This window comes from Cnephaeus nilssonii, assembly GCF_951640355.1.
Source record: "Cnephaeus nilssonii genome assembly, chromosome: 13".
NCBI lineage: Eukaryota > Metazoa > Chordata > Mammalia > Chiroptera > Vespertilionidae > Cnephaeus > Cnephaeus nilssonii.
Window position 1 is genome coordinate 40280851 of NC_137084.1, and position 24310 is coordinate 40305160.

General features: G+C 41.0%; 2 protein-coding genes across 2 annotated transcripts in view; both read right to left on the reverse strand.

Annotated features, from left to right (window-relative positions):
- The window catches only part of LOC307110107 (uncharacterized protein), a gene marked incomplete at its 3' end in the record, with an annotated part of 89753 nt that extends 89326 nt beyond the window's left edge, over window positions 1–427 (reverse strand). The window contains exon 1 of the mRNA XM_079789154.1: window positions 323–427. The remainder of the gene's footprint in view (window positions 1–322) is intronic.
- A 4472-nt stretch (window positions 428–4899) lies between these two features.
- On the reverse strand, window positions 4900–22633 carry LOC307109533 (tripartite motif-containing protein 5-like). The gene is made up of 9 exons (XM_079788339.1): window positions 22549–22633; window positions 21430–21518; window positions 14839–15318; window positions 14163–14258; window positions 13309–13539; window positions 9371–9393; window positions 7675–7775; window positions 7400–7426; window positions 4900–7138 (listed from the first exon to the last, which is right to left on the reverse strand). Exons 2-9 carry the CDS (start codon window positions 21433–21435, stop codon window positions 6552–6554), a joined length of 1551 nt encoding a protein of 516 aa, XP_079644465.1. The 5' UTR covers window positions 21436–21518; window positions 22549–22633; the 3' UTR covers window positions 4900–6551.
- Window positions 22634–24310: the final 1677 nt, after the last annotated feature.

Here is a 24310-nt window from a genome sequence, read left to right on the forward strand (position 1 = left end):
AGAATAGGAGGAAGGGATTTTCCATCTGGGAAAATAGAGTATTCTGGTTCACCTAGGAAAGGTAGAAAATCAAAACAACAGAATAGGAAGAAGGTGAGGTAACTCAGCCTGGAGAAATAACGGTCCCTCCATGAAATACATAAGACTCTGCTGTTTTAAACCTCTCTTCTTTAAAGATCTCTCAGTGTTCCTCTTTTCTGCCACCTCAGCAGAGAAACCCACAAGCACAGCAGCTTCAGAATCACAATTTAAGACACCAAACACATTCAGTCTGCTCCTCCAAAGCCTCCTGCCCTTTGTCTCCAGAAACTGTCCCTCTTACCTTCAGGAAATATATAGGAGGAGTCTTAACTCAGTGGAGGAGACCAGCTGTAAGTCAAGTCAATGTTCACTCACCAAGCCAGTGACCAGCTCTCCACAGAGGAGCTCCCCCACAGGAGTGGAGTGAGAAATGAAAGTTAAGTTCATAGGGGTAGAAATGAAACTAAGGAAGCAAAACAGAAACTTAAGAACAATAACAATGAGAAGCCATCACGCAGGACACTTGGGGAAGTCAATGCTTCCGTATGTTCTTACAGTTTTATCCTTTTTGCAGATTATTCTAGCAAGAATATTTGAATAAGAAGAATGTGAAATCCAATGATACACTATACAGCTATCCAGAATACTCAGAATTTCAATTCAACTCTACACCTACTAGTTAAGCTTATCTTATAGTCATGTCCTGAACTACTTACTAGGGATAAAATCATGATTCAGGAAGTCTGGGTACCTGCCCTTTGTAATGCCGAGTGTGAGGGGGAAGATAATCAGTGATAGAGCTCTGATAATTTGACCTGAATGGTAGCATCTGTCCTTGGAATTTTAGGAAAGATTCTTCTTTCTAAATAGCAGCTACAAAGAGCTGGTATGTAGAAATTTTTTTTAACCTATTGAGAAAAATTTTCCACAACACCATTGAATCTGAGCTGATCCTGCAGTTAACTACTAGTTTTTGTTTCTAACCTGGAAACAAAAGCCTTCTAGACATAATGTGGTACAGCTGTGGCAGTAACATGTTACCAGCCATAGGCAGGAAGAGGATGAAGGTTAACATATGGTGCTCTTCTAGTGAAGTATTTATCTGTGAAACACTCACACCTCCATAAACTTGCCCCACTCCTTTGGGAAATCATTTGGACTTTTTGCACCATCAATCAAAAGCAGAACCGAAAAAAAATTAAAATTAATAATAAATTTTAAAAGGTACAATGCATGCATGATATAGTACTATAATAAAAATAGAATGGCATTACATTAAAAATAAGTGTAAGTTTTTAAAAGCAGAACTGAAACATTTCTATTTCCTCTATATATGTTTGTGCCCTGTTATCTATCTTGTTCTTCTGAGAACGTATTTCTGATGCAGCAACTACAAGTTGGTGGAAGGTCCAGACAAGGGTCCGCGTGACTGACAAGACTGCAGAGCTGGGCAATCTTCACACTTTAACTCATGTGAGACATGGAGGGCATCTGAAATGTTGATGTTATTCTAATGAAAGTGCAGATATTTTGGTATTGTTTGTAACCTATAGTTGAGTAAGGTAAGCTTGCCTTAAAATTCTTATTGAGTCACATATGTCTATGAGGCAAGAGCTGGAATTCATAGAGGTGTATTTGGTGAGCCATACTGACAGTTTCCATTCCATGGTTTGAATGAATTTATTTCTAACAACAAATACATTCATGATGCTTTGAAAGTGCAGTGATAAGCATGTAAATTTTGCACAAAGAGCATTCTGAGAGGTTCAATTTCTTTATCATCATGTAATACTCTAATTGAGTATCCATCTTCATCCAGACCTGTACCCAAAAACAATTAGATTTATGAAGGCAGAAAGAGACCTTCTTCATGTTATTTCTTATTGTGTCAATTTGGTTATAAAATATTGGTATATGGGGAAGGATATTTAAATAAAAAGATACACAGTTATACTGCTATGAATATCATTTTAATTACATTGAACATGCTGATGATAATCATGTTTCTATTCTATTGTTGGTGTTGCTGTCAACTTAATTGCTGTGTTCATAAATCAAGCCCGGGCAGTGTTGCTCAGTGGTTGAACATCGACCCAGGAACTAAGAGGTCACCAGTTTGATTCCAGGCCAGGGTACATGCCTGGGTTATGGGCATAATCCCCATTAGGATGTGTGCAGGAAACATTGGATCAATGATGTTTCTCTCTCATCGATGCTTCTATCTCTCTATCCCTTTCCCTTTATCTCTAAAAATCAATAAAAATGTATTTAAAAACCAATAAATCAAAATGGTATTGTTAGCATTTATGTAAACTCCTTTGACAAATTTAACTGACAATTCTTCTCACATTCTGTTTTGTTCCTTAGATATATTCATATATTTAACTCAATGTCTGTTTTTTATCTACACCACCACACTCTAACCACATTACTTCCTGTGCCCTGTGATATTTTCAGTCCAGAAACAATTAAAAATTATAGATCCGAAGTCAGAGAACTTCTCTCCAACAGGAGATGCAGAGACTAAAGGGAACACAAAGCCCTGAGGAGAATGTATCATTCCTTGGGCCTCAGAACATAATATGCTGGGATGGGGACCAAAACAATGTGCTTAGCTCTGGAGATGAACTTTAAGTGATGGGAGAAGGAGCATGGTTCATTCTGGTTTCCTGTTGGCTGATGCTTTCCTGTAGCCTGACAAGCTGTTTTCCTCACTGGAGTCTCTCCACCTAAAACTTAATGTCACAAAGTAAGTTCCCAAGACACCAGCACCACTCCCCCTGCCCTCAAATCTTCTCTTGGGCTTCTAATTTCATTTTCCTGATTAATGATTTTATAATCTCTTCCCAGACAAGCTCAAAGACATTAGGTCCTCTTTGCAGCTGTTATTTTCAAATTAACATGGATCCATGCACCAGTGGGTTCCATCGGCCTGGCCTGTGGGAATCAGCCGAAACCGGCAGTCCTACATCCCCTGAGAAATGTAGTAGTGTACAAAGCGGCAGGCAGCCCAGGAAGAGCCAAAGCCCAGCTGGGTGCCGTGCTGCTCCTGCTCATCCAGGCCTGATGTGCTTGTAGCCACGTTTGGGTCCAGATGGGGGAGGGGTATGCATGGAGAGTGTCCTTTGGAGGGGCTCACTCCACTGCAGCTGTGCTCTCCAGCCATGAGCCAAGAGTCTGGCACCCATTGGTCAGCTGAGCGGTGTTCCCACTGTGGGGGCGCACTGACCACCATGGGACTGTTTCTGCATTGAGCATCTGTCCCCTGATGGTCAGTGCATATAATAGCTACCAGACGACTGGTTGCTTAGGCTTTTATATATATAACTTATCGATTGGTCCAAGTCTTTATAGCTTTAAGCAGCCCTACCTCAACCTACTCAAAAATGCATATTATTTGTTGTGATTTGAGTTTTGAAAGAAAGGGATTTCTTGTGGGCTAAAAGGGAAATCTGGTAAAGAGCCAGGTTCTGTACCCCTTATTAACAAAAGGATTTATTTCTTATCATTCCAAGCTCTGCACCTCATAAAACATCTCACACAGGGTCTGGAGTGAACACATTAGTTTTCTGGTGCCCAAGATGTGGGCTCAGACCAGAGATTCAAAGGGAGGCAAGAGTAAAATGATGACTATGAGATTTTTTGGGAGGCACACATCCTAATCTGTCCATGTGCACTCCACATAAAAACTCTCCATATGTGGAACTCTCCAATCCCCTTCAATTGTCAGCATATTTGTAGATCAAATATAGATTATACAAAAAATAACCCTACTGTATATCTCTGCATTTACCACCAGACTCCAAATCATCCTGTTCTCTTTGCTCAACTTTGAGAATGAAGAGTGGGAAAAACACTTGAAAAAAAAATTTGGCTGTTTGTTATGGCAAAAGATACATTGAACCTAAAAAATCAGTAAATCTAACATATACTACATACTCAAGAACAAGAAATTGTCTGTATTTTAGAAGACAGGACCGGAAGGAAGGCAGAGGTCAAAGGGAAAATTTAGATCAATTTCTCTCTCTCTCTCTCACACACACACACACACAACACACACACACACACACACACACACACAGTAATATCCACCTTGCAATCCCTTGTTACATCAAAGATCATCCAAAGTGAGGAATTTAGATACCCCCATGGCCATGCAGTGATGAGAGCAGATAATAATTGTCAAGAGAGCCCATTTAGTTAATTAGTTAATTTATTAATAATTTATTTTAACTTTTACTTCTTTGGGGACATATTTGGGAATAAAAATTCCAAAATACAAGGGGATGGTGGGAATATCCATTGCAAAAATGATGCCCCTGCTGTCTCTTTGGAGGAGAACTGGCTTTTCTCTTGTTCCTGCAAACTTGCACCTCACTGCAAAAGTAAGGCTGACCTGGGCAACTAAACATTATTAAGAAATCCCACAATTGTACTTCTTATACTTACATCATTTTCGTGATAACAACTTTTTATTAAAATTTTTTAATGTTGACATTAGTGCAAGTATCCTTATTTTCCCCATATTCACCCTCCCTCACACCCCCATTCCTTGGCCTTCACAAGTCTATTGTCCATGTCCATGGGGTATGCATATATATTCTTTAGCTAATACCCTTACCTTCTTTATCAAGCCACCCCCACCCACCTCCCCTCAGGTACCTGCCAGTCTGTTCCTTGTTTCTGGTTCCATTTTGTTCATCAGATTATTTTGTTCATTAGATTTCACAATTCTTTCATCAAGTTATTTTTATTTCTTAAAGCAAGAATAGTAAAGTTGAAAGAAAACTAATATGTATTCTTAAAATCATTTATTTCAGTCACAGTGAAAGGCAAACAAATATGAATCGACAGCATACTTGATGACTAATTATGTGCTAGCAATGACAGAAGCTATTGAAAATAGTCTGTGGTTTAATTTTCACAATAATACATCCGGTAAATTTCATATAATTTTACAATGTGAAGCTGAGTGTGTATAATTCAGATTACTTGATACAGGCTAATATGCAGTAACAACAGACTTATAATAAAATTTTCACTCATACACACATTCTTGTCTAACACTGGCAGACATGGAGTAGTCTACATAGCATCAAAGAGATATCTGGGATCTTAAATATGAGACTTCGGTAAAAAACACCCTAGTACTCCTGAAAGCAAAACCTGTTTCATGACACACTGACACAGCTTAGATTTCTCAGTAACTAATGGAGAAAATATTTATTCACTTGAGACACATGTTATATACTTAATGACATTTTTCTTCTCACAGTGATACTAACTATGGTATGGTTTTATTATCAGATTATTTAAAGAAAATTAATCAGCATTCAGGTATTTTATTCAAAATTCACTGTGCATATTTGAAGAAATTGGATGTGAACTCATTAATGAGGACACAGAACTTACACTCATAGTACATATTATCATATGTAATAAAAGCGTAATATGCAAATTGACTATATGGCAGGATAACCAGTTACTATGATGCACAGTGACCACCAGGGTGCAGACGCGCAATGTAAAATCTGCCCCATGGTGGTCAGTGTGCTTCCACAGGGGGAGCGCCACTCAGCCAGAAGTAGGGCGCACAGCTGGAGAGTGCAGTGGCGGTGGTGGGAGCCTCTCCCACATCCGCTGCAGGGGGGCAGGAAGGAGTGAGGGGTCCTGGACTGTGAGAGCCCCGGACTGCAAGAAGAATGTCTGACTACCGGCTTAGCCAGCAGATGGACATCCCTGAGGGGTCTCTGACTGTGAGAGGGCGCAGGCCGGGCTGAGGAACCCTTCTCACCAGTGCATGAATTTCATGCACCAGGCCGCTAGTTTATATTTTCTTATTGCCTGGCGGATGTTGCTCAGTGGTTGAACATCTACCCATGCAACAAGAAGTAGCTGGTGCAATTCCCAGACAGGGCACATTTCCTGGATGCAGGCTCAATCCCCAGTAGGTGACATGCAGGAGGCAGCCCTTTGATGTTTCCCTCTCATCTCAGTTTCTATCCGTCTCTACCTCACCCTTCCTCTCTCTCTAAGAAATCAATTAAAACCCCATATTTAATATTTTCTTCTTTACTCCTTGATGAATAACAAACATCATGGGTAAACAGACGAACCTCTGAGGATTCATTTTGTAGTGAATGACTTCTATACAAGGTCTTCACTAAAAGTTGTTGAAAAGCTTTCCTTCATCTTCTCAGTCAGGGGCAAAAGACATGAGATTGTAGAACTTGGAGGAGATGTTACCTCCATACATGTCTTTTTTTTTTTTTTTCTTATGAGGCATTAGTCATTTTCCTTGAGATGTAAAACTCAAGAATTAGGATTGTCTATGAATGCAAATAAGGTTTTTGGGAAAATATGACATGAGGCAAATTATACACAATATTGATGAATGAAGGGTGTTCAAATTGAAAAAAAAAAAAAAAAAAAAAAAGAACCCGGAAAAGATGGTGAGAACGTCAGCTCAAATCACTACATTCACCTAAGGCAAGAGGCACTCCAGAGAAGTGGGTGAGGGTGTAAGAGGTTTAAGAGCCTGGAGAACACAGTGTAATGGGGGAAGGGCATTTCATAGGATTGAAATACGGAAACATTTTCTGAGAAAAGGAACATGAAGAGAATTTATAGATGAGAAACCTACCGTTAGTGACATTAAAAAATGAGACAGTGCCATCATCATAGTCTAGAAAAACCCCAACACGACGGGGAGGTACACTCAGGAACAGGGTTAAGGTCGTGGGGTCAGAGGAGTCAGAATCCAGAAAAGCCTTATATTCAGAATGGTTCTGTAGCCCTATAACCCAGTAGCCATATTTAGGTTGATATTGAGAGCAAACATGCCGACGCCTCTTAACTTGTTTTTCAAAATCCATCATATTGGAGTCAGGACATTTTACACCATACACCCCCAAAACCCAGGCATATTTATCTGTCACATCTGCCTCCCAGTAATGTTTTCCTGATGTGATAGGAAGTGACCCAAGGACACCAAAATCCTCAGAATTGCCTTTCAGATACGAATATGGTTTATAATAATAGATAGACTTCACTTGTCTTCGATCCGCAGAAATGACAATATTTGATTTATCCATGGGAGGATCCAGGGTCACGTGTACTGTAGAAAAATTATAAGGTTGGTGAGGACTATGATATACCTTTATTTGTGACATTGTCAGGGAGGTGTTGAGAATAAAATGAATGGGAAATGGGAAGAATTTGGTTTGGTTCTTCAAGAGCAATACACACTTGCAGATATATAATATGTATGTGTGTGGTGGGAGGGAAAATATGGATTTTTACATGAGATCTAGTAGAAAATGCCAAATACTGAAAGATGAGGAGAAGGTGGCTTCATGATATTGTGATTTATCCTTACCCCAGTAGCGTAGCACATCTGTCAGTTCTGAAATTAGAAAAAATCCATAACATTAAGTATAGACAAAAGATTCTACATTACAAAGACTGGGTCTATGTAAGGTAGTACATGGAAAAGTGAGAGGTGAACAAAACAGCTGACCACTCCCCATTGAATATGTCATCAGCATATAATATTCATCTTCCTTTGTCTCCTCCATCTACACCTAAAAACTGAACTTTAACCCCAACCATAACAAAAATCTCACAGCCACACATTGCTTTAGCATTCCTCACCATTAAATACTTGCAGCATCCCTCTCAGGTCAGGAGCTTGGAACACTCTCCTTTGCTTCATGGAGAGAGTTTTTGGCTTCTGCAGAGTGAAGGTCTCACTCCTAGGGACGACAAAATAGATCCACACACCTCTGAATTTTTGTCTCTCCAAAACCACTGATTTTTATCTACTCACCCCAATGAGTACTTGAGCCCCCATTCATGGACCCCGGAGAAAGGAGAGAGTAGACTTTTGACCTTGGCTCCAGAAGAAATGAGCTCAGTCCACTTTCCCACTTGACTGCTGTCTGACCTTGGAAAGGTGCTGACCTCTCAGAAGTAGTTCATTCCTTTCACAATGATAACTATACTCTCTCTTTCTAACTCCTAAAAATCATATGAAATTATGTGCCATAGTGAATTTATTTAAAATGCAAAATTTAGTACCTTGAAATAAATTAGTATAAGAAAAAGTCATGACATGGATGTAGACTCCCAGCAATATGAAAAGAAAGTGAACATGGCTACTTATGTTTGAGATATGTCAAGTGTGGGAATATTGTCTGTGGAGGCTGAATACCTTTAAATTCCACTCCTTTGTAGGGTGGCCTCCAGAACTACATCTGCGTTGTCAGTCTTCTGGGAAAAATTATAACCCTTGGAAAGAAGATTGTGGGAAACTGCCTATTGGCTTCACTAGCAGAGAGGTGTAGACAAGGAGCCTGGAATGCTGGTGACCCTTGAGCCCTGGAAAAGGTCAGAGCTATGCACCCACTGTTTAGTTGAGATAATGGTAGCTGAAGCAACTTCCCCACCAGACAGTCATGTAAATCCTTACTGATAAGATAGTCTGCCTGTTACTGGAAATTGCCTGCCTAAGGGCTATAGGTGTATCCCAAATTGAATAAAAGGATGGCAAGGCCTGAGCCCAAGCTGAGTCCTTCCTCTTGGGATGGCCTCCCGCCTGGCCCCCCAATTTCCAAATTATTATTTCTTGTCTCATCTCTTTCATTTGCGTGTGGCTCCTTCTCCTGATCCCGAATCCTGAACCACGCGGGACGTGGGATATTCACAGAAGATATTATGAATATGATACTAATAGTGGTCTGAATTTCATGTTCTTGGAAGAGATTAGTGTGGCCAAGTAGGTGTTCAAATTTAGATACAAAAATGATGTCCTTCCATTCTATCTTTAAAATATCTTACAGGATGGATCAATGGTTTCCCCAAGGTTAAAATATTCCTTGATATTCAAGTTGGCTTTTGGAAAATAAAGAGAACCATATCTTCTATTCCCAGAGAAGACATTTAAATATAAAAGAGTTGTCTGAAATTCTGGGTGCCTCTGAGGTAAAGAAGACATGACATTCCCACAGTCAATACATCACCTTTGAAATGTGGAAATGTGAGTTAGATACAGACATGCTGAGTGCATAGAATTTTTGAAGTCAGATGGGTCTGATACTGAAACATCTGATGTTTACTTGCTACTAATCCATACTCTGCAACTCCTCCCAAGTAAATTGCCTAAATAAAAGCTGATTCCATTCTCAATAGATATGGAATACACAAACCAAGTGTGAACAGAAATTTAAGATAAAATTACATCTAAATTTTTCTTCCCTGAGGATTATTTTATTCTAATTAATCAATAGATAACTTTAATGGCTTTAAACCTCTTTTTACAGCACAGACATCTCTGGTCTTCCCTACATACCTTTTTATAGTGCCTCTCACATCCTAGGGAGGAAAGAGAAACTATAAGTCATGAAGTAATATACTCTTTTCACTAACAAAGCTTCAACACATTCCCCACTCCACCCCCCTGATCTGGAGGGAATAGAGATGGTCCTAATGTGAGAGAAAAATAGTAAAGAAAGACCCAGGTCAATAATTTCAGAATATTCATGTATAGTTGTGTGTTTTCCTTAAATATATAAACAACTTTAACCCGTGTGGCAACACAGCTTGAGCTTCCAGTACCTGGAGATGAGACATATTTATGAGAAAAAATATAAGGTCCCTGATGTTTTCCCATGTTCATAAGACTCCTCATGAGATGATGTGAATATTTCATGTTTTTTTCATTTATTCAACGCAAAATGCCATTACTTGTGATGCATTTTGCCATTATTTGTAGAAACAAAGATGAGTCGTTATAGAATTCCTCAAAAATTCACCTGGCTTCTGCTGAGTGTACTAGCAAACAAATGTATTAATGTAGGCATTTCTTAAATGTCTCTTATTTTTCACTCACTATCTATAATTGATCTTATCCACACCCTTAAATTCAAAACACATATATCTATAATTTATTTTCAAGTCTTTATTATTACTCAGTTTTGTCTCTTAAATGCAGGTTATTATAATGCCTAGTAAAGAAGCCACAGAAACCAGTAACTTAGGATGTTTACTATGTAACTTACTTTTCAACAAAGAAATTTCCTCCTCTTTTATATACCTTGGTCCATGTTACCAATATCAACTTGGTCACTATTCTAAACACTATAATATTTAACTCCATTTGAGGGTCTAACAAGACAGTTCATTACATATTGTTAATTATTTTCAGTTTTCTAATCTTGTTTATCATCACAGGTTTCTCCAGCTCCCTTTCCTTCTCTCTAAAATCAATAAACACATAATTTTTAAGAAGTCTCCATAAGGCTGGTAGGAGGGGAAAATGAAACTGGCTGGTACAACACCCACATGTGTAGATTATGAAATGGGACCCCCAACTCAGCCTGAGAGGCAGTCCCACACACTGATGTGCCAATGGCAATCAAGGCTCAACTAAAACAAAAAAGCACACACAACCCAAACATTAGACACCCCTAGAGAACCTGGTTCAGATGAACACAGAAACTGCATGTCTGGGCCCCAAGGGAAGCCTGCTACATAAGGCCACTCTGCCAAGGTTGGGAGATGTGGCAGATATATTAAACTCATAGAAATAAACATGGGAAGGCAGCCAAATGAGGAGACAAAGAAACATGTCCCAGATGAAAGATCAGGACAATATTTCAGAAAAATAACTAAACAAAATGGAGGCAAATGCAGAATTCAAAACACTGCTTATAAAGATGCTCAATGAACTTAGGTACAGAATAGATTATATGACTGAGAACTTCAATAAAAAGAGAAGAAACATAAAAAGGAGATAGAAAGCATGAAAAACACCCCATGAGAAGTGAAAAATACAAAGAAAAAATATCTTAAAAGTGGCTAGAGAAAAACAGTTAGTTACATATAATGGGGCTCCCTAAGAATCAGTATAAATTCTCAACTCAAACTTTACAGGCCAGAAGGGAGTGGTATGAAATATTCAAAGTGATGGAAAGCAAATACCTACAACCTAGGTTATTCTACCCAGCAAGGCTGTTATTTAGAATTGAAAGAGACATAAAGAGCTTCTCAGATAACAAAAAAGCTAAAGGAGTTAATCACCACCAAATCAGTATTATAAGAAAGGTTAAAGAGACTTAAAAAAAAGAGAAAATAAAAAGCAAAAATGTAAATAAGAAAATCATCATGATGTAGAAGACATGACCAACATTGTCAACAAGCTCCACCTAACTGACAACTAAACACCCTTTCATCCAATCAATACACACTTCACATTCTTTTCAAATAATATTTTAGTCAATAAAGCAAGTGTCAATACATCTAAAAGACTGAAATAATATACGCTTTCTGATTAGAAAGGAATTAAATTTAAAATATACAGCAGAAAAAAATGTTAAAAAAAAATCACAAAGTGTTTGTACATTAAACAGCACCATTTCAAATATTTCAAGAGTTAAGATAAAAATAATAGAGAAAATTTGAAAAAAAAGTCAAATTGATTCATAATAACAAGGCCCAACAGGTGGGGCTCAGTGCTTGAGGGTTGACTTATGAACCAGGAGGTCTAGGTTCAGTTCCCAGTCAAGGCACACACCGGGGTTTAGGGTTCCCTCTCCAGTAGGGGGCATGCTAGAGACAGCCAATCAATGATTGCCTCTCATCATTGATGTTTCTATCTCTCTCTCCCTCTCCCTTTACTCTGAAATCAATAAAAAGCAAACAAATAAGTAAATAATCTTAAAGTATGGAATATAGCTAAAACAATGCATTTATAACATTAAAAACTATAAGAAAAAAGACTGTCAAGTAAGTGGTCAAAATTCCTACTTTAAGCCTTGGCTGGTGTTGCTGAGTGGTGAGAGTCTCAGTCCCAGGACCAAAGACTCCCAGGTTCAATTTCTGGTGAAGTGTATGTACCTATGTTGCAGGTTTGATCCCTGGCCTCCTTTGGAGTGTATGCTGGAGGCAACCAATGAATGTGTCTCCCTCACATGATGTTTCTTCTCTCTCTCTCTCTCTCTCTCTCTCTCGCTCTCGCTCTCGCTCTCGCTCTCTCTCTCCCTCCCTCCCTCTCTCTCTAAAAATCAATGGAAAAAATATCCTAGGGTGAGGATTAACAAAATAAAATAAACAAAAAATTCTCACTAAGAAACTAGAAAAATAGCAACAAATTAAATACAATGCACACACACAAACATACACACTCTGATATATGAATGTGCATTTACATATATATATACACACAAAGGAAACTATATAAGTGAGAGCATAAACCTGTGATATAGAAAGGTTAAAAATAATAAATAAACAAACAAACAAATAAATAAATAACACCGTAAAATTGATTCTTAAAAAACATCAATGAGCCCTGATGGGTTTAATTCCGGTCAAGGGCACATGGCCAGACTGCAGGCTTGATCCCCAGTAGGGGCCATACAGGAGGCAGCCGAATCAATGATTCTCTCTTATCATTGATGTTTCTATCTCTCTCTCCCTCTGCCTTCCTCTCTGAAATCAATAAAAATATATTAATAAACATCTCTTAAATCAATAAAAATATATTAATAAACAAAGCAAAAAACATCAATGACTTTGACCAATGATAACTAACTTGAACAAAAATAATCACAAAATCAGAAATAAAAAAGGAGCCATTACTGTTAGTACTGTAGAAATGAAAAATATTCTAAGAAATTATAATGACTAATTTTATGCTTATGAATCTGACAACTTAAAATTGACAAATTTCTACAAAGATGTACATTACCAAGAACTGACTCAAGAAATATAAAAAAAGCCTGAGAAAACCTAATACAAGTAGAAAAAATATTTTAAACTTTTCCATGAACATAAAGGCCCAGAGTGAAATGGTTTCACTGGTAAATCTACTGAATAAGTAAAAATAAATAATACCCATCCTTCACAAATGTTTATTCAGAAGATTCAAAAAGAACAGAAAAATCTCAACTTATTCTAAAAAGAAAACAACAACAACTGTGGGATCATGAAGAGGTATCTGAATAAAGTTATAGGCTAGATCAGATACAGGGGCCTGCAGAATACAATGAATCTTCTCTTCAGAGTCAATTTTATACTTTAATTGATACATTAATAAGAACAAGATTTTTCCTTGTTGTTTATGCATTCAACAATTTCAATAACCTCTGAAACAGATACAGGGAAGGGTTACTGCAAGACCAATGGTATCTCATTGTCAACACCACAAACAACACAGCCACACAGCAGAGAAGGAAACTTAGCATTAATTTTTCTTAAGTTCAGATGCTGGGGCTTATTTCTAAGTCTTACCTGCAGCATCTCTACTGTTGACCCCTGCAACCGATGCTCCAGATCTGAGATGAGATCTCTCAACAACTTCCTCTGCTGGGCCAGCTCACTCTCAGCCTGAGCCAGGTCATCGAGGTTTTCTGCTGCCTCTTTCTCCAGCCTTTGCAGCTCCTTTTGCTCATCACTGGCCAGGATATCTCTCAGTTGTTTAAAACAATCCTGGACACTTTTCAACTCATTTTCTATTTGATCCTTCAGAAATGAGAAAGAAAGACAGGGACTCAGGCTCTCAGGCAGACTGGGAGTCAGAAAAGAAAGTATTTGACTTAGATGTTCTCAGAGAGAAGAGAGATGGAAGCAGAGGAGCAATTCTTGGGGAGGCTAATTTTTCCCATTATTTCATCTTCATCACATTCCAAAATAATGCTCTCATGTCTACAATATTGAGGTCAACCCTGAGCCAAAATAGGACACCTGGGTGTGGCTCAGCTCTCACAGAGCTGTGCAGGACAGACATGCCTCCATGCATTACTTCTCACCCCACCCCATCTGCAGCCTATGTTGAGCACCTGGGACAAAGCCATGAGCCATTGGCAACTGTCTTCCCTGGAATAGTTAAGGTTACAAATAATGACAAATGAATATAGAATTCACTAGCCATACTCATCAGTCTCTCTATGGGAATAACCAATCTACAAATATTTGTGTTATTTTGTGACATGTTTATCCCTATCAGGGAAGAGATAAAGAATGGCTAATCAATGAATCTGGACATATCAACTGTCAGAAAACAAGAAGGAAGGGAGCTCCTTGTGACTAAAACCCAAAGTTCTGCATAAATTCTTTTTTAATTACCAGAAAGAGTCTCCTCCTACCTTCTTGGAAGTTCTCTCTTCTTCAAGGTCATCTTCCAATTTTTCAGCTTTCTGCTGCTCTGCCCTCAGCCTGTCCAGAGCTGCCTGGAGCTTTTCCTATGAGAGAGGAATCACTTCAGGGTCAAGCTATGGGCTTTCTCCTCATCAGAAGAGAGGATTAATGAGAAGAAATCAGGTTCATCTCTAAAGAAACTAGAATTTACAGAAACTTTAAAATGATCATTGGAATCTGTGGTTTGAAGGAAACCTGATGGTTATGTGGTGTTTCATATTCAGATGATAGAAGTCACCATTACCATTCAAGAGAAAAATGATTTTCTTTGCCCTAGAAGAAAATACTTGATCCTGTAGCAAGGAAAGAACTTAGATCTCGATCCACCCATTTGCCCAGTTACCCCTCATGTCTAAAGGGATGGCGACAGCTTGGCTTGTGCACCAAACCTCTACCTATTAGCACAAGGTCTGAAAATATTCTCCTTTAGAGTCTGCTCATAATTTGTAATTGTGTGGAATGTATAGAAATGTCCCTTCAGGCCTTGGAAGGTGAACATAGGAAGAAAAGTGACCACAGGCCTCAGGGTTATGGTGGCAAGATAATTACAGTCAAATACAAAACTTGTGATTTCCCATCAAGTGCTATTTTGTGCCCTGTCTTTCCTCCATCCTGGTCTGTTACCTTGTACTTTTGGGCAACCTCCTCCATGAGGAATGTGTGGTGACCACGGTGCTCCTGAGACCGCTCACAAAGCCAGCAAATGATCTTCTCATCCTCCTTGCAGAAGAGCAGGAGTCTTTCTCCATGTTGCACACAGAGATCCTTCTTTTGCTCCTCCTGTGGGCTCAACTTCGCCTCCCTAAGCGCTTTCACAATGTTGGTCACATGTCGATTGGGACGCAGGTTCTCAGGCTGGTAACTGATCTTGCATACAGGGCAGCTGCTCTCTTGGCCAATAATAGACTCCCTGTTGTTTGCAGTGATGCAGGCTTGGCAAAAGGTGTGCCCACAGTCCAGGCTCATGGGTTCTGTTAGGAGCTCCAGGCAGATGGGGCAGGTTACCTCCTCCTTTATGTTCACCAGGATTCCTGAAGCCATCGCAGCTGGTCCCCTGCTCCTATCTGTCTTGATTTGCGGCTCCTTTTGCTCACTGATCTCTGCCTGATTAGAAAGATTAAAGAGGGTCAGAGTAAGAATGGCAGAATAAATGTTGCTAATTGTGTAGAAATGAAGGATGGGGCAAGAACGAATATAAAAGGACAAAACAGAAAAAGTAGAGAGTCAAGGCAAGAAGCATGGAGGCCTGGTTAAAAAAAAAAGGCTATTTATTACAATATTATTTATTTTAATTGTTTTGTTATCCTCACTCGAGGATATTTTTGCCATTGATTTTTAAACAGAGTAGGAGGGAGGGGATGAGAGACAAACACTGAGAGATACACACACACAGAGAGAGAGAGAGGGAAAGAGAGAGACAGAGAGAGAGAGAGAGAGAGACAGAGATAGGTAGATAGATAGATAGATAGATAGATAGATAGATAGATAGATAGATAGATAGAGAGACATCAATTGGTTGTCTTCCACAGATACCCAGATATGGGTGGTGATCGATCCTGCAATCCTGGGAAGTGTCCTTCACCTTTCCATGCACTGGCCAACACTGTAATCACTGAGAAATTCCAGCCAGGCACATAAGAATTTTAAATACTTTTATTTACTCTGACATGACTAATTCCATTTTCATCTGTGCAATGGTTGTTATTGCCCTTTACTTTTATTAAACCAAAGGATGACCTGTAGCCTTTTTTACAAAGAAAAGATGTTTGTGTGACCCAGCATCTCTCCTGCTTCATCTTTCCTATGCAAAACACATCCACAAACCACTTTTGAGTCTGGGCTTTTATACCTGTTCTTCTCTCATCAGGCAATGCTGCCCTGGTATCAGTAGGACTCACTTGCATCCTTCAGTTAACAATCTCTTTTCATGTTCCTTTACCATAAAGACCTGCTCTGACTTGCTTACCTTACTTATAGTGCAACCATTGCCATTATTTACTGTATGTTTGAAAAATTTCTCTCATTATCTACACTAATAAAAGAGAAACATGCAAATGGACCATCACTCTGCTACGCCCACCAGCCAATCAGGAGGGAATATGCAAATTAGAAGGCCAAAGATGGCGGCCACCCAGCTGCTCCAGGGGTGGAGTGGCTGGGCATGGCAGGACGCCTGCTATGAGAGTGAGGAGGCTGCGGGGGAGGGGGGAGCGGGGCCGGGAGTCGAAGGGATCTATAGGAGCAGCACTCTGTCTGGCCACAGTGAAGATGAAGACTGCAGACTCTGGCCAGAGTCTGCTGCAAAGATGAACACTGCAGACTCTGGCTGGAGCCTGCAGCAAAGACAAAGAAGGCAGACTCTGGCTAAAGCAAAGGACTGGATCCCAGGTGCCAGAGGAAAACCGGTGCTGGAAGCCAAGGGAAGGAAGGCCTATTGCATGAATCTCTTCGTACAACGGGCTTCTAGTTATAACATAATATGTGACAATGTGTTTGTGTAAATGGCAAGAACAATCCCTTTATCAGATGTGTACATAAAGTTAGTGAGTGTCTTACAAACATCATTTATTTTCAATACACAGAGTTGCAATGATCCTAATGTTTTCAGTATCCCCTTTACTACTTTACAAGGTTCATCAAAGACAAAATAAGCAACTTAGGAGGTTCTGGGGAGTCTTGTTGGATAAATAGTAAAATTTCATGTTTGCCTGGAAATATGCCAAGGACATTGACAGGAGCCTAATGGTGTGTATGCATATTGATGATGGAGAGGGAGATAGCATAAAGATACTCATAGGATCACACAAGTCACATATCTGAAAAAATAGAAAAACAAATGAAGTAAATTTCAGTCTTGCAATAGAAATATCAAAATATTAGGCAAGATTATTCAACTAACTTTTCATCTTTTGAATTACATACTAACAACTAAACTAATACCCATAAACACAGAAATTAGTCTAAAGAGTTTAAACCACTATGACCCTGACATCCACCTAGTTAAGTAACAGTAAATGAAATAATATATATACAAGCTGATGTGAAAAACACTACGAGAGAGATGTGCATGTTGTTGGGAAATCAATTATTGAGGCAGATAAACGGTTGTCCAGCAATTCAAACTTAAATACCTCAGGGTTGAACTGGAACCTGAGAAAGATAAAGGAAATAAGGCATATGGAAGAGAAAAAAAATTATTAGGTAAAGGAAATGACCCGTTCATTGAAGATGCACCACATTGTCTGAGATGGAAAATGCCAGTGTGGCTGGTGTGAGAAAACTGCTAGGCCTTTGGCATCACATAAGCCTGCAGTGACCTATGGCACTTAGTGAATTATGTAACATTTAGGAACACTTTGCCAAGAGCAAAAGTAATCACCAGTGTTGGGCTGTGGAGTAATCGATGGATCCAGTGGGAGATTGGGAAGAGTAGGATGCACATACAGTTGCCCAGGGGAGAGATGATAATAACTTTCAGGACAAGAAGATGACAGACATGGAGAGCAGGTGATGAGTGAAACATAGGATAAGGTAAGAGGAAAGGATGGAAAGTTAGATTAGATAACTGAGAACAAAGGGTTAACATCAGGCCTAGGTTTCTTTTTCCTATAAATGTAATATTGGATAAGTCTTCTAATAAGTTTTTTGTTTGTTTGTTTTTGTTGTCTGGAAAACTCATGAGACTATAGCAAAGTGGAAGATCAGCTGCCTTGCAAGGTCAGATTGTTGATAGCAAAATTAGCCTGATGTGGAAAGTGCATTTGGACTTAGGTGGATTTCATATAGACTTCAAATGCCAGTTAATATGCTTAGATTTCATTTTTCATATGGGGATTGTGACTTTTAAAACCACCATTGTATCTTTATGGCCCTTGAATGCTATGCCTATGGGCTTTCACAATGTAATTTATACTCTGTAGCTCTCTATCTCTAGGCTTACATAAACCTTGGTGGTTTCACACACATCTACTAAGTCTGGCTTCTTAAAAGGCTGAGATAACAGAAATAAAGTACCTTCCATAGCACTGTGAAGACCATCACTAATAGCTCAGCTAAGGCAGCCAATGTCAGCATGCCTCCTGACCTGTATCCTCAGCTCAGCTAACTGACCCTGACAGCTTATATCTCACAGGTCACAAGATGGTAATGAACATTCAAATTGGAGATGATGCTGGTGGTCAGTCAAAGAGGTGTGGACAAAAAGAACTGCATGCTAACCTGACTAGCTCAGGAAAGGCCTGTGTGGTAGCCTTGCAAATTCAGAGACCTAGAGTAACCACAAAGAATGGTCTGAAATGAAAAGTTTTTAAACTAAAAAAGCAGTTTTGATGGGTAATCATGTCCTAGGTTGGTATTTTCCCTGAGAAAGTCAATTTTTACTTTAACTTAGCCTGTCTAATGTCCTTTAGCATCTATGATAACATATGGTTGAACTGTCCAGGTAATTTTCCTTTTTTCTCGACCCCGTAAAACACATGCACTACAGTACAGAGACCACAGATACCCTCATTGTTATTGAGTTAATTGCTGACTGTTAACTATCCTATACCCACTTAAGTAAAAGTAGAATGTGTCTATTATTTTACTTTTTATCCAATCCCAGAAGTTCCATCCCTCCTTTCCTTGCTTTCTTCTGCCTCAGCCTTCCTAATCTATCACCAATGGATTCCATGTAACACACCTACATCTTCTCTTTTGATTCTAATCCTATATAATAAAAGCCCAGCGGCCGAATGGCAGAACCACCAGAACAACCATGGCCCCTTGCCCCTGGCTGGTCCCACCCCAAGTGGCCCCCCTACCCCTATCGGGGGTGGGGTAAGCCCACAAACCAGCCCTTCACCCTAGCAAGCCCCACCCCTGATGGGTCCTCATCAGGGAGGGCTGGCTGGACCCCACCAGTGAACCAATTCGTGCAACAGACCTCTAGTGCAGTGGTCGGCAAACTGCGGCTCGCAAGCCACATGCGGCTCATGAGCTGCGGTTTGCTGCTCTGTTGGCTAATGAGTTTGCTGACCACTGCTCTAATGTATAAGGTGCAAAACTACCATTCTCTGGAACATTGTAGAGGGCCGCCTGGGAAGGCACATGGGCATTTCTTTAAATTGTTGTCAGCTGAGTCCGAGACGACTGGCAGAGCCGCATCTCGGATACACATTTCCCCAAGATGGCGGAAAGTGTAATCAGCTTGGCCTTCATATCAGCCCAGGTGTCGGCAGGGGTGGATTTAGATATGGAAATCCAGTCAAGCACTAGGAATGCTAGTGCCTACTTAAGAATGCAAATAAGCTCCTTTGATCCTAAGTTTTGGTGATACTTCCTGGTATTGGGGGTATAAAATAAATGTGCCGCGTGGGCTGAGTTGTCGCTGCCTCTCCATTAGAGAGAATGGCGTCCCACCCAGCTCCCAGCTTTAAATCTATTTCTGCGTCTTCTTTCTTTCTTTCTATTATTTCTCAATCCCTGGCCGCCTCTACTTAGAACCGGTTTGTTCATCTCGCTTTCTGTGCTGGACGTGGAAAAGGGAGATAGATCCCCACCATATCTGGCCCCCGCCGAATCTGGCCCCGCAGAACATTATCTCAGTCCATTGAGATTCTGCTCCTAGCAATTGTGGGCATTTTGGCTTAAATAAGCACACAAAAATTCTTCACCAGTTTGAATGTTTCTTAAGTTACCAGAGGGTATCACAGAGTGGTAACACAGTGATGCTCATTCTCCCACCTGGACTCGGTATGGCCCTGTGGCTACAGTCTAGGATCAGGAGCTCTCTCAGGAACTTTAAGTAAATGGGACTATGAAGCAATAAAGAAAGAAAAGATCTCAGTAGAAATTCATGTCTTGATGGTTGCCAAAGTTTGATGGTAAAAGAAGATCTGAAGTATCAATTAATAAATTTTCCCTTTGATCTGTTCTCTGAAAGGAAAAACTTATAAAGACTGCATGGAGATGAATTTAGACATGCTAACACTGTCTACTAGTGCTATGGTCATCATACATGAAGGGAACCTGATAAGGAATGAGGCTGAAGAACAGAAGTGTATTCCAGCTAGTGTTCCAGATACTGAAAACAGTCCAGAGGCCATATGCAATTAGCCCCTGGCAGCAGGATCAGGGGTAGACATTGTATTAGGGTAGATATCATTTAATATCTATCCCTGGTTTATGACTCCAGCATGATTCAAATTTGGGGTAGGAACCTTCAATTATTTTGCATCTCATCCAAGATCCAAGCAATCCTGAGACCCACCAGGACCCTTTAGAGGAGGGAGGAGCAGGGTTATGCATTCTGACTTGGGGCTGCAGAATTTATTTTTATGGTGGGGCTACAAGGAGCTAAGGTCAAAGCAACTGGCCACAAGACACAGAAGAGGAAAGTGCAGAGGAGCTTGACTCATCACACATGGAGTTTGACCCCACTATTACCTAAGCAGTGACCAGGCTCCACAGTAGGCAGACAGATAGGTAGGGAAACAGGAGTAGTGTCTGTGCTGGAAGGATATCACAAATATGAAGCCCATCCTTGAGGACTTAGGGGTTTGTGCCACATATGAGGCTCTCTGGGGACCTGCAGCAGAAACCTGAGCCCACAGAGTGTCTGCCTTCAAAAACCAACAAGGCTTATGCCCAGAAGAACCCTAGGGGTGTAGCATACAGGATATTCCTCTTTTAAAATGCAGGTGCACATGAATTAAAGATCTTTTAGGACTTGCTCCATGACCCGTAAAAAAAGCAGAGGTTTGAGAAGTGCCTAGACATGTGAGAAGAAAATCCCTCTCCTGCAGGAGGAGTGGAAGTCTGTTGGACTCTCACCTGAGGCAGAGACCTGGGACTGGGGGTGACATTTGTGCTCCACCCCCTTATGAGAACAGAGGTGCATCTCCATCTAAACTGTCAAAGCCCCTGGATGCACCAGCCCTATCCCCATGCTGCAGCCCCCAATGGACCAAGCTGACTGGGGAGCGCCAGGCTCCCATCCCCTCCCAGGGCTATCACCACTGCCTCACCTTTGTGATTCTACTGGAGTGGCCTCTACCAACCACCAAGGCTCTGCCCCAGCCACTGGGCCAGGGCAGCCCTCACAGGGGAGCTCCTGGAGCCCCAGGATCTAATGGCAGAGGTGGGAGGGGCTGCGTTCCTGGCCCCAAGGACTGAAGCAGTTTTGAGTAGACTAGCACCCCCCAGGCACAGGTCAGAGAGCAGAGTGAAACTCACCCTCATTCTTCCAGGGAAAAAAAGGTCTATTCACTTGTTCTGGTGTTTCAGCTATTTGAAGATCAGGATTCACTCTCCAAACCAGAGACCTGAAGTTCACAAAATGGATTTAAAGGTGCAGAGTGAAAATGAAAGTTAAATTCTTAGGGGAGGAGCAGGAAGTGATAATCTATCGACCAATGGGAGGCCTTCAGAAGGACCTCAGGGAAATAGGAACACTTGGTGCCTTAGCTCAGAGGGGCCAGTGACTACATTCTTAATCCTATCTCAGTTCTGCTCCCTGAAGCTGTTCTCATGGCTCTCACAGTAATTCATCTTCTGGAAAACTAGGCTGACCTGAGCTGTGCACTGTCACACACATCAACCTCATCTTGAATCCTGAGTCTCTACATCTCTTTCACAATTCCCCTGAGGGAATTTTAGATGCAATCTAAAATTATTCAATGTACAAAAAAGTAGAGAACATGACTCATATTCAATAGAAAAGTTAATCAGTGGAGACCAACTCTGAAATAAGCCAGATGTTGGATTTAGTAAACAAGGATTTCATAGCAGATATTATTTCTGGGGTGATAGATGTAGAAGAAAATATACTTATAATAATGACCAAATTGTCAGAAATCATATAGAAATAGTTTTTGTTTTTAATTGAAATACTAAAACTACAATCATTCCGAGAACAAATCCAGGTTTGGCTTATAAAAAATTTGGAATCACAACATAAAGACTAACTAAAATTAAAAGTAGATTAATAGAAATTACCCAATTTGAAAATTATGGACATGTCCTCAATAATCTGTAAGAAATAGCAAAGTAAAAACAAAGGCTTAAGCCACAGCACAACTAGTAAAATACAGCAATAATAAAATATAGAGGTTGCATAAAAATGAATTTAGACCCGCTAATATTGTCTACTAGTGCCATATTCATCATACATGAAGGAAACCTGGTAAGGAATGAGCCTGAAGGAGAACAGAAGTGTATTCCAGCTAGTGGTCCAGATACTGAAAACAGCCAAGAGGCCATATGCAGTTAGCCCCTGGCTGCAGAGACTGCCTCTGATGAACAGCAAGATCAGAGATAGATATTGTATCAGCATAGATATAATTTAATACCTACCTCTGTTTTATGACTCCAGCATGATCCAAAATTGGGGTAAGAACCTCCAATTATTTTGCATCTCCTCCAAGATCCAACCCATCCTGAGACCCACCAGGAGCCTGTAGAGGAGGGAGGAGCAGAGCATGCATTCTGACTTGGGGCTGCAGAATTTATTTATGGTGAGGCTACAGGAGCTAAGGTCAAAGCTGCTGCCACAGGACACAGAAGAAGAAAGTGGAGAGAGAGAGAGAGAGAGAGAGAGAGAGAGAGAGAGAGAGAGGCCCCTCTCCCATCACAGGTCTTCCAGAAATGGAGAACTGAAGTATTTTTATGAGACAGGGACCAGAGCAGACACCTGCCAAGTAGTCCAGTGTTTCTATTTCTCTTGGCTAATAAGCAGGTTGGCAGCAGTGGGGACGGAAAATGCCAGACACGTGCTACAGGAACACTCCTTCCTATAGCATCTGCCCTGATGTCTCACTGGAGGGTAGAAGAGGCTCTACTCACTCCTGAGGACAACTGCAGGAAAGAGTAAGGCTGGCCAGGAAAGGGAAACATTGACCTACGTACCTAACTGCTGAGGAGCCTGTACAGAACCCCTGCCCTGCCTCTGTCATTGGAAGTCATAATGTGAACCAACACTTGAAACATGGAGACATGCCTGGGAAAACAGAGGAAAGGCTTTTTAATGAAAGATGATTACTATGGTAATAGAAAAGAAGGTCAAATCAACTTGTATCTAATATATCCACTTAGATTAAAAAAGTTATTCCCATCCTATCTAATAGAATAGTAATATGCAAATTAACCATCACTCCACTACACCCACAAAGCCACGCCCACCATCCAATCAGGAGCAAGCACACCAATTATCCCAACCAAAATGGCTGCGGCCACAGCGAGAGCAGGAGGGAGGCTTGGGTTTCCCTGGCAATGGAGGAAGCCAAGCTTTCTGCACACCCTGGCCTGCCCAGGCCTCCACTTAAGGCTACAAAGTTTCAATTATAGAAGATAAATAAATCCTAACAGAAATGGCTGCTGCCATGGAGTGAGCAGAAGGCCTGGCTCCACTCCTGGCTACAATGTTTCAATTGTAGAAGAAGATAAATAAATCCTAGATACCAGGGCCTCCACTTGGGTTGCCAGGGGGTGTGGCCAGCCTGCAAACCACCACAGGCTCCTCGCCCAGGCTGCTTCATGCCCCAAGGAAACCCCCACCCTGATCTGGTACACCCTTCAGGCCAGCTGTCTCCCACTCATGCACCAGATCTCTAGCCTATCTAATAAAAAAGTAATATGCAGATTGAACATCACTCCAACACACAAGATGGCTGCCCCCATGTTGTCAAAGATCCTGCCCCCATGTGGACACAAGATGGCCACCACAAGATAGCCAGCAAGGGAGGGCAGTTGGGAGGGACCAGGCCTGCAAGGGAGGGCAGTTGTGGGCAATCAGGCCAGCAGGGAAGGACAATTGGGAGGGACCATGCCTGCAAGGGAGGGCAGTTGGGGCCAATCAAGCCTGCAGGGGAGGGCAGTTAGGGGTGACCAGGCTGGCAGAGGGGGAAAGTTGGGGGTGATCAGGCTGGCAGGCAGAAGTGGTTATGGGCAATCAGGAAGGTAGGCAGGTGAGCAGTTGGGAGCCAGCAGTCCTGGATTATGAGAGGGATGTCCGACAGGCAGTTGGACATCCCTCGAGGGGTCCCAGATTGGAGAGGGTGCAGGCTAGGCTGAGGGACACCCCCGTCCGTGCACAAATTTTGTGCACCGGGCCTCTAAT